General features: G+C 39.6%; 1 protein-coding gene across 1 annotated transcript in view; it reads right to left on the bottom strand.

The window, feature by feature from the left end:
• The window catches only part of LOC126092344 (neutral and basic amino acid transport protein rBAT-like), an 84,361-nt gene that overhangs the window by 21,750 nt on the left and 50,493 nt on the right, over nucleotides 1-12,118 (bottom strand). The window contains exon 6 of the mRNA XM_049907883.1: nucleotides 8,482-9,152. Coding sequence (XP_049763840.1) covers nucleotides 8,482-9,152 — 671 coding nt within the window. The remainder of the gene's footprint in view (nucleotides 1-8,481; nucleotides 9,153-12,118) is intronic.

Here is a 12,118-nt window from a genome sequence, read left to right as displayed (position 1 = left end):
CACTGTGCATCACTCATCCACCGGCCTTCTTGTGTGAACACCACTACACCAACCATCCACACCAAACCCCTCCTTTCCCTCTGTAGAAAGAACACAAAAACCTCTGAAATATAGGACTAGTACATCCACTTTAAGTGTCTCAATCAGCAATCTACACCTACATCCATACTACGTATTTTACTTCCTGTAGTCAAGTAGTTATCAGCCGTTTTGTCTCTTTATAATCAGATAATATTTTTTGTTAGATTAAGACAGGAGACCTGTAATTTACCTCATTCTGATTTTGTGTTAGATGAACAATGTTAAATGAATATAAAAACACTTTAACAACAATGGAAATTCCTGGATTGAACAACACATAAAATAAAGGAAAGGCAACCACTAACCTACAAATCACTGAAGTGTGGCACATAGAAACATGCAACAGAAAAAAAAGTATTTACACATGCTATCGAGCTCTTGCTCTTTTCCTAGTCAAAACACACACATTCTCTCACACACAGACATCAAAACTAACACGCCCACAGTCACAGCTAAACTGACTGTTGATTATTGATTGCTCCTGCTCTTTTTCTAGTGAAAGTACACACACACACACACACACACACACACACACACACACACACACACACACAATTCCACAGACACCTAAATTTACACACCCATGGCCACAGTGAGACTGACTGTTGATTATTGATAGCAGTTACCTAGGCAGATGGAGGTGGGGAGGGGGTTGGGAAGGATGCAGGAGATAAGGAGGGGGTAGCATGGTAGTCTGATGTGGGTCCTTTGACAGATATCTTGGTGGTTGAAAAAAAAAAAAAAGGGGAGAGAGAGAGAGAGAGAGAGAATTAGAGTTCAGAGTGTATAAGAGGCAGAGAAAGGGAGAGCAGTCAGGGATGGAGGGAAGGAAAGTAGAGGATGGTAGAGATTAAGAGGGAGACTTGTAGGGAAGAGAGAAAAGGAGAGGGATGGAATAAGGCAAGAGGGAGTGCCCACATGAATGGGGGTGGTGGTGGTGGTAGAAGACAGTACACGATCTGTAAGGGAGTGATGTGGACAGAAGAGGGAAGGCGAAAGGCAAGGTGAGGCAATGGTAAACAGGTTATCTGATGTTTAGGCTAGGTGGATTGCAAAAAGGCAGGTTATGGAGAGACTATTCCAACCTACATAATTCAAAGAAATTAGTGCTGGAAGTGAGTATCCAAATAGTGAATCAGCTGTTTTGTGATGCACAACATGTTCAGCAATTTGATGGTCACATTTGCAGCTTGCCACAGTTTGGCTGTGGCTATTCACATGAGTAAACAGTTGGTTATATGTCATGCCCACACAGAATGCTGCACATTAATTGCAGCATAGCTGATATGTAACATGGATGCTTTCAGATGTAGCCCTGCCTTTTATACTTAGAAAATCCAGTGACTGGACTGTGGTAGGAAGCGGCAAGTGAGTGTATGGAACATGTTTTGCACTGGGGTTGACCACCACCTACTCCCCAAACACCACAAACCCAACTATACAGGTAGCCCTACTCATCATCCCACTGCTGTTAGGTATAATGCTCCCACAAAATGAACCTCTTCAACCAACACCTGTAACCTACCAAATGGTTCAAATGGCTCTGAGCACTAAGTGACTTAACTTCTTCTAAGGTCATCAGTCGCCTAGAACTTAGAACTAATTAAACCTAACTAACCTAAGGACATCACACACATCCAAGCCCGAGGCAGGATTCGAACCTGCGACCGTAGCGGTCGCTCGGCTCCAGACTGTAGTGCCTAGAACCGCACGGCCACTCCGGCCGGCTGTAACCTACCATCCTACATTCAAGACACCACTCACTTAATTCAAGACACCACTCACTTCCTTCACTGCCTTCCCATAGTTCCTGTCGGTTGGTTGGTTGTTTGGGGAAGGAGACCAGACAGCGTGGTCATCGGTCTCATCAGATTAGGGAAGGATGGGGAAGGAAGTCGGCCGTGCCCTTTCAGAGGAACCATCCCGGTATTTGCTTGGAGTGATTTAGGGAAATCACGGAAAACCTAAATCAGGATGGCCGGATGCGGGATTGAACCATCGTCCTCCCGAATGCAAGTCCAGTGTCTAACCACTGCGCCACCTCGCTCGGTTAGTTCCTGTCCTATTACCCCCAGATTCCGTGTTGGTCACTGTGAGTGTGATGTCCTTGTCCACCAACATCCCCCATGCCAATGGCCTTGCAACTATGAAACATTACCTTTCCAAATGTTCTGCTGATACCAAACACACAAACTTTTTCCTAATTCTCCTAGCCAAACACAACCTGACCCACAATTATTTCACTTTCAAAAAGCAAAATCTATAAACAAATCCAAGGTACAGCCATGAGTACTTGCGTGGCACTGTCCTATGCCGATTTATTTTGGGTCATCTGGAGGAATCCTTCCTAACCAGTCAACACCTACAGCCCATTGTCTGAGTCAAATTCGGTGATGGCATTTTCATGATCTGGAATCGTGGCAGGGACCACCTTTGCTCTTTCCCCCACAACCTCAACACCTAATGCTAAATGCACTTCACGTGGTCTTTCTCAACTCAGTGAGCCATCTTCCTACATGTCACTCTCCACCTCTCAGATGGCTCTGTTAATACATCTGTTGATATCAAGTGCACCACCCACCTACAGCTATCACCTGTTACATGTCAAAAAATCTCTTTCTTACAACCTCACTATTTGCTGACGCCACATCTTCAGTGGAAAGCAGGAGTTTTCAAAATACACCGATAACTGACCAGAGCCTTTAGTGACAGACAATATCCTATTCAACTCGCTCATAAACAGATATCCCACGTCATCACCTCCTCTGACACCAGTAAACCTATTAGCCAGCCACCTCTGGTCACTCAGTATTACGATGCCCTTGAAAAGCTCAATCACACCCTTCATGTCTTCAACTATATCTTCTCATGTTGTGAGATGAGGGATATACCCACATTACCCAAAGTTGCCACCTGCCCTCCATCCAACCTAATAAAATATCTTTGTCCATTCCTCTTCCAATCCTGGTTCTAATCCTGCACCTCACGGATCATTCCCTTGTGGTCAACCCAAACGCAATACCTGTCTCATAATACATCCACCCACCACTTCCTACAGCAGTCCAATCACAGGCATTTCATGCCCTATAAAAGGCAGGGGCCTCTGTGAAAGCTTCCATGTTATATATTAGCTATGCTGCGATTACTGTACAGCATTCTATGTGGGCGTGACAAGTAACCACCTGCCTGCTAGCATGAATGACCACTGTCAGACTAACACAAAGTGCAAACTTGACCACTCACTTGCCAAACATGTTGTGCACCACAACACAAACACGTCCAACAGCTGCTTTAATCCGTCCATCCATCCATCCATCCATATGGCACAAGCCATATGGATACTCCCTTCCATCATGATGTTGAGAACTGCCTCTCAAGCATATCCTGCACTCTTGTAGTCCCTCCTGGTCTAAACTTCCATTAATTTTTTTCCCACTGCCTCACCCTGCCTTTGCCTTCTCTCCTCTGACCACACCACTTCTTCCCCATCCAGATTGTGCAGTGCCTTCTCTCACTGCCCCCCCCCCCCCCCTCCTCCCATGTGGATAGTCCCTCTCTTCTTTTTACACCTCTTTCCCTTTCTCTCTTCCCTCCTAGTCTCCCTCCTCATCTCTACCTTCCTCTATTTTCCCCCTTCCATCCTCACCCCTCCTCCCTCACTCTACCTCTTATATGCTCTACCTTCTGAATGCCTTTTGTCTAGTCGTCCAGGTACTGAGTCACCTATCAATAGATCTGCATCACACTATTGTGCTACCCCCTGCTCACCTCATGCATCTTTCCATACCCTGTTCCCACCTCAATTGTCCGGACAATTGCTATCGATAATCATCAATCTGTCTTGTCATGGCTGCAAGTTTATATCTTTGGGTGTCTGTGTGTGAATGCGTGTACTTCAACTAGAGAAAGAGGGAGGGTTCAAAAGCTAGTGTAAATACTGTTTTCTGTTGTTTGTTTCAGTGCTATGTAGATAGTTGGCTGTGAATAGTAGAATCTGGTTCAGTACTGCGACACATAATGTAGACACATTAGACACAAATTAACATTTCCATGCCAGTAAAAATGGTCCGTATTCACCACCAGGATTAGCCCATTAGTGGAAAGAAAGCACACACATTTCAGCAGAATAATGTTATGCTACCGGAGATGCTAAGCATGCACACACGTACAACACCCACCCATGCACACATGCACACACACACACACACACACACACACACACACACACACACATACAGACATGCACACACAAGGAAGTGCTATCTCACATGACACTAGTGAAATTACATATCTATGTGCCTAGGATTACCCAGCTGACAGACCTTCAATAGGTAGACTGTAAGTATTCAAGAGGTACTGATTTTACAGTGGTTTGAACTTTCTATGTGATAATTTTTCATTGACAAACTGAAGTAAAAAATATTGATAACTATTACCAATTTAAAAAAAAAAAAACATCATGTGGCACTTCAGTTAAGGCAGTAAACCCGCAGTGCAGTTCACATGATTATATTATACTCAGTATGAAGACAATTAGTCATAAGAACAGTTTTTAGATGAGGACCAGGATGGCAAAGCACTGAAGAAGATGTGTTATTTTATCATGATAAATAAAGACACAGTGCTTCCTACAATATGAGCAATGACATCTGTGCTTACAAATGTGATTGAAAGTGATCCCATAGCAAAAATTTCAGTTGTATGTCTGGAGAGTTTTGAGGTTTTACAGGTGAGCAACTTGGGACTTTGTTATTGCTTGATTTTGTGGCAGTTAAATCACATACTAGAAATATTGTCTTTAATCAAAAATTTTTTGGTAACCTATCATTTATCACATGCACATATTTCTTCCATAACATGAAATTTAAGTCAATCATTTTTTATGAAAAAAAGTAAAAGTCATGTAATCGGAATTTTTCATTAAACATCTGTCAGTAAGTAAACTGTCTAGACTAAAAAAAAGATATTGTCACAATGAAGCTGTGTGGAAACTGTGGTAGAATAGTGAGTACTGTGTGACAGTGTGAAGACTACCACACTTTTCCATGTTGGGTGCTATGAAACAAGCCAGCTTGATTGGAGCTGTGGCTAGCCTTTGGTGCTGTAGTAGTTGTTAATTATGGACAAAGAGCAGCTGATCTTGAAACTCAAATCTGACAGCAGCATAGGCAGAGTGAGAGGAGCAGCAAAGTTAGGAATGGGATAGATAACAGGAAAGTGGTCAAATCTACAGATCAGTAAAGAGTTTCATGAGATGCTGCAAATCTATTAGTATTAGTTTAGATCTCTCCAACTGCTTCACTGCACTGGAGATGGAGGTCCAGATCACACAAGAAGACCCTTCTATTAGTGAGTTGTCATGTGTGGGAAAGTCTGAACTAGTACAGAATATCTTGTATAGTGGACACTAAGTAACAATATTTTTAAACCAACTGCAGAGCTCAGCAATGTCCCCTGTGATTTTGGCCCTCTGGAGAAAGTGTGAATGCTCTTCACACAAATGCGAAAACTGTGTCACTCTTTGAGCAATACGATGTAGCATTCTGTTGAACATGTAAATGCAGAGCTTTACGAGTTTCTCAGTACAGCAGGGTGATCACACATGGGTTTGATTGATCCATTTCCCCTCACACAGTCACACCACACATGGCCTGGTCTACCTCTGAATATTTATGGTAACAGATTACTTCCATGACTAATTTCCATAGGCATTGATTGTAACCCAAACACTGTCTGCCTAATCCTTGCGATTTCTAACTGAACTGTCAAGAGACACTGTTATTGAATTACACCAATACCCCAATACTTGAAACTGTATGAAACAACCTCATCTGGCAGCAAGATGATGCTCCACTTACATTTTGGATTACAGGTCTGTGTGTTTTTGGATGACAATTTCCTGGAGTGTTAAATCAGTTGGCCTCCAAGATCATCAGACCTCAGAGAGTGTGATTTTTCAATGCGAGGAATACTGAAAGACAATGTTTGTGCTACAAAACCATTAAACCTACACCATTTAAGGGATATGATAGAACAAGAATTTGAAAACATTTCTGGCAATAGTGGGGAATTATGCGACATTATATGAGTTTAAACAATGTTTTAAATGTCCAGATAACTACTGAAGACACTTAAAACAATTTCAGTTATTGTGTATAAACCACGAAAGCTACAAAACAATGTACTGCATTTTCGACTACGTGACTACTGCCACACCTCGTGCATACAAAAATGGATTAAAGTCTCAGGCCATAGTGCTTAATGAGTATGTTATTGGAAAGTTTTCTGAGTTTTGCACTTCAGAAGTACACTTCTTAACATACAAGGTAGGTGTTCTGAATATCTACAGCTTATATAGAATATGTTTAAAATTTTATTTAGCAATCTGAGAGCTTACTAATAAGACTTAGTAGAAATAAAAGGGAACTGATTGTCTGTGATGATCTTGGAAGTGTATGTGGTGATTTCAATACTGACTTCACCTTTGATACTTATGGTCAAGAGCACCTAGAGCTTTTGTTTCATTGCCACAATAACATTCCCAACAAGAACTGACACAGAAGTTCATAAAACAGATGTGAACCCCCTAATAAATGGTTTATCTGACCAAGATTTTCAAATGACAGCAATAAAGCATCCTCATCAATCATATTTGACTAAGAAGGCAAAAATAAAATTTCATAGAATTGTAAATGCTGACAAAGTCACAATATTATTGAGAATTTACAGGATGAAAAATGTGAAAAAGTTTGCCAACAGCACACAGCAGATAAGAAATCTAATTCTTTGCCAAAAATATTCTTAGAACACTATGAATTCAATTTTACTTTATCATGAAACAGAGGAAATTACAGTGTACACTCAGAGAAGAGATGACGAACACTAGCATCCAAGTAACTTGTGCTAAGATGAGAGATTTTCTATATTACAGAGGAATAACTCTTTTAATAATTAGAAATGCAAAAGAAGCAGTATTTGCAAAATTCTTCCCCATGTCATTAACAAGCCAAAAATCATGTACTATAATTCAAAATACTAAGAACACAGCCAGGAGAATTTGGAACATTATTAGACATGAAATGAATAAAGTTGATAAGTAAATTATATTTTACTCCATGATGACACTAACATTAAGACACAATACAAAATTCAAATCATTAGCCACTAAATACAACAAGAGCTCAGAAAATGCTCCAGCAAAAGCAGTCCACTGTATTTCCTTAGATAGGCATTGCAAACTCCGCCACCAAAAAACAGTTTTGCCAAATCATCTGTTAGAGGGATCACAAAAATCATTACATCACCAAAAAGCAGTAACTTGCCAAGAAGGTTTGATGATGATATTTCAAATCTTATGCTGATAGGGTAGCACCCCTTCCCCCCCCCCCCCCCCCCACCCCCTTATAAGTTACCACTGTAACCAGTAAGTGAGCCATGGCGTATAACTGAAATATGCAATGTGGCAATAACACTCATCTATAAAAGCAGAGATAAGTGACTGACCTCTAACTGTTGATGAATCACCCTCCTTCTTGTGTTCTAAAAACACTTCTTTCAGGGATACAGTATTATCATAACAACAGAAAACAGGGGGTCACATTACCAAATGAGACATGAATAAGACACAGAGCAGAAACATTAGATATAGTGAGCAATAAGGTTAAGCAAAAAGTTCAGTTCAGCCTGCTTTGCACTCAGAAATCTCTCTGTTTGAGTTGACCTGCAGAAAGGTTTGCCAGAAGATCTCAAAAATACTCTCCTATGTCAAAATCTGCAGTACAGTTAATTTCAATGAAGTATTTGCTTTACAGAAGTGTGCAGTGAGAATAACAAATTATCTTGCAGAAATCTCTTGAGGAACCTAGGTTTTCTTAAATCTGTGTCATAATACATATACTCATTGTATTTGCCATTAATGAAAAGAGTGAATTTATGATGAAATCTTCAGTCATCACCTACACTATTGCAAGTAAAAATAATGTGTTCTCCATCTATGAGACACTAAAAACAAGGGAAAAACAAAGGGGAAAGCATAAACTATAAACTGAAATCCTTATTTTTTGTGATGGATATAAGAACCTCTGTGACAAACATTGTAAAATGGCTGTGTAGAACATGATGCTGAAGAATTTCGGAGACTGTAGACACATGGGAACATACCTAGAAAAAATAAGACAAAAACTCCACTGCTTCAAATGAACAAACATTCTTCTGTGGAATCTGTACAAAAAGAAGGTGATAGCCTATCAGAAGGATTTACTATTCTGTTTTCTTTCTGTAATATTTACCACTTTTTAAGAGAGGGAACAGTTAATTAACATAGCATAAGAGAAACCTACAATAAAACTGCCAGATTTCAATACCAAGCAAATGGTAGTAAAAATTTTTGACTGATCTTACCTGCCAAATACAGGACCAAAGAAGATCTTATTAACATGCTCCTTTATTTCAGTTCCAGCATTAGCCGAAGAGATGTTAATATATACATCAACAAGATCCATATGACTTAAGACCATATGCCTCAGATTTGCATCAAAGTCCAAGGCATCGATTGCAGCCATGCTGCACATTAGTATCCTGCTTGGAAACTTATCTATCAGCTTTCGCCACCTTATTATACTGTCTGAAAAATCACTGCCATGCACAACATATTCCAGCCCTTTTAAATAAAATCCATCAATTCCTTGATTTAACCAAAACTCCACTGCTTCAGCAATTATGTCATCCTCAGCATCAGCAAAGATTGCCTTGGTGTAAGTCTCTTCATGACTTGTGTCATTATATGTAGTCACATCACTACCTGCCAACACATGAATTGCTTCAGCAACGGGGAGATCAACTACCACTGAAATATTCCTTTGGTGCAGAATGCTCACAACAGCTTGAAAGTCTTTCAATGTTCCTAATGATGGATCTATTTCAAGTAAGTTTTTTGGATGAGCAAAATGATCTGGATAATGGTCTGCGGCAAATATAGAATTCAAGTGCACAACACGAACTCCTAGGTTGTCAAGGTACTTCATGTGCTGTAACATTCCAGGAAAGTCTCCAACTCCATCAGCATTACTGTCCTGCATGAAAGAAAAAAAGGTACTTGCAGAAACATGATGTGGTAGTAACAAAACAGTGAACAAAATTCAATGAGAAAACCTGTGTATGCAATGCCAGCACTTCAGTCACAGATTGAGCTCATTAGCCATGCTTTAAAAGAAAGATGAATGTCACTCAAATATACAACATACGCTTCATGAACTGCACAGGAATGCTTTCTCTACAGAAATGATACGTTTCAAATATTTTTATCAAATTACTTAGCTTCATGAATTGTACTGGAAAAGCTCTCTCTTCAGAAACAGTATGATTCAAATATCTTTAACAAATCACTTAAATATCATAACTAAACAATTCCTACTGGATAAAGACAATGTCAAAGTATCAGGGGACATGATGTGGACTTACGAAATTTTGTTACTCTTCTCTAGTTTCTCAACATGAAGCTCACACTATTAACATATTACAACATGCAGAATAACGAAATATCTAAATTAATTAATTTGCTTGGTCTTAAAGAACTTGTACAATTAGAGTTTCTAGGTAGAAAGCTTATGGTTTAATTTGTCTTAGTGTGCAGGACTAGGGCATAAACCTGGACCACTGCACTACTTGTTCAAAATTTTTAACTTTTTCTCTATGTTCAATGAGTTTTAGTCCACTAAAAGAGTATAAAGATTTCATCTCAGTACATTCCTCAGGCTATTATTAAGATTTAGTTTCCACAGTTATCATTTCTTCCAGAGAGGCAAGTTTAGCAGCCTTGGGGTAGCTCTCTAGATTTGGAGGGAAATAACTGGCAAGCTGAAACTTTGAGTTGGTCTATGAGAAGTGCATGATATGAGGATATGGATTTGAGTCCCCATCTGGTACATAGTTTTTAGTTTTGATGAATGTTGGTCATATTATACACTGCACTATGGAGCAGGAAAAGTCATCTGTATGTTTGAATATGGTACAAAACTTTTTTTTAGTTGAATAAAATGGACTAAATCTTATTAGACAGATACTCTGAAAATTACATATAAGATGAATGAGGAAAGAGTGAGTACATTACCTGCTATTTTATTAAACTTTGTATCTTTATTTGAATGTACCAGATGGTTATAGTTAAAGTGCAACTACTTAAAGAGGTCTTGTATGGACTGTAATTATTATATGGCAGCAGAACAGGGTAGATATTCTAATTCATTAATGAGGAACTGATTTACACTTGCAAAAAAAAAAAAAAAAAAAAAAAAAAAAAAAAAAAAAAAAAAAAAAAAAAGAAAAGTTCTGATTTTGGCTACCAGAATGCTAGAATGATTTGTAAAAATGTTTGCACATGTAATGGAGTACAAACTGGACATGGGCAGAAAAGGTTAAGAATGTGAGAAAGACATAATGTTGAGTTTATTATTAACTGCTGCTTCCACATGTTGTTCAATATGAGTACCAAAGATGTTGACAAGATGCTGCATCCATAAAACAACATGATCAACAGTTGCTCACAGAAGTTTCGGTGAAATCTGAGCAATGGGTTCCTGTATACTGTCTTTCAGGTCAGTAGTGGTCAGATGTGTCTCAGGTAAATGGGTTCATTTACACTTCCCCAGCACCAAAAGTCCTATGGATTCAGAGCAGTTGATCTTGCAGGCCACACATCTAAAAAAACCTTTGGAGATAACAAATTCATGGAAGACTGCATGACACAGATCTTTTAACTGGGCAAGCAGCAGGAGGCATTGCCCCCTCTTGCAGGAAAACAGTGGTTTCCATGCAGATGCGCTCTTCCCAAGCACAAATCACATGCTGTACAAGGAAAGCTCGATAACATGTGATGTCACATTACACCTGAGAGACCCTCTGGGCGTATTCTCAACACCAAAAAACAGACTGAGAATAAAGTTGCTCGTCAATCCACACTACACAGCCAATTATCACAAATGCAATAATGCAATGTCTCCCCATGCACAACACGTGGTTTAAGAGCACCACAAATCCGGCAGTTCTGTGTACTCACTGCACCCTGTAGTATAAAATGTGCATCATTGCTCCATGCAATATTGCTCAGCCACATGTTATCAACTTCCATCCATGAAAGAAACTGAAGAACAAATTCGGAATGATGCTATGAATCATGAGTTTTCAGTTGCTGCACCATCTGGATCTTGTATGGGTGCTATTGTAAAACAGACGCAAAATTTTCTGCACTGCTTACTGTGGGAAGAACAATTCTTCAAACACTGGATTAGCACTAGCAATATCAAGTGCATGTGCTGCATAGTCAGTTACAGCACCAGCAACCTAATCAATAACTTGCACTCGGATAGTTGGGTTGGGTTGGGTTGCACTCAGATAGGATGCCTTCCTCTTCCTCATCTTCTTTAAACCATTTAATGACATCGGACCTCTCCTCAAACTTTTCAGTCAGACATACTCTCTCAATAGAGCACTGCAATTGCTCCATTTGCATAAAACAGTTTCACTAACAGTGCATGGTCTCCCTTCTTGATAGCTAGCGTAAATCAGTTCCGCATATCTACTACAGTTCACTGCTGTACAATAATTACAGCCCATGTATGGGCTTGTAGTATATTCTTAGGTTCCTTGCTATACTAGTTCCTGAAATTTTGTGAATAGGCTTTCACGAGATAGTTGGCATCTAACTTCACAGGTTGGCAAATTCAGCTTTTTCCGTATTTCCGTGATGCTCTTCTTTTGATCAAACAAACAAACAAACCTGCAATCATTCATATGCTGCCCCTCGTTGTATATGTTCAGTTTCTCCAGTTAAACCTGTCCAGGTGTGGCTCGAGATTTCCCAAAAAAACGAATCCACAATCTTTGATACTGTAAGTCCGCAGCTAAATCCACTAATTTTCTGTGTGTAATTAACTGACATTTAATTCTAAGAAATATTACAGAGAGTGACACATTTTCAATATGCCTTCAATGCGCCACTGTCTTGAAAATGCATGCCTTCATGACACGAGTTATGATATAA

Source organism: Schistocerca cancellata, chromosome 7, assembly GCF_023864275.1.
Source record: "Schistocerca cancellata isolate TAMUIC-IGC-003103 chromosome 7, iqSchCanc2.1, whole genome shotgun sequence".
NCBI classification, from domain to species: domain Eukaryota; kingdom Metazoa; phylum Arthropoda; class Insecta; order Orthoptera; family Acrididae; genus Schistocerca; species Schistocerca cancellata.
This window is presented reverse-complemented; position numbering and strand designations above follow the sequence as displayed.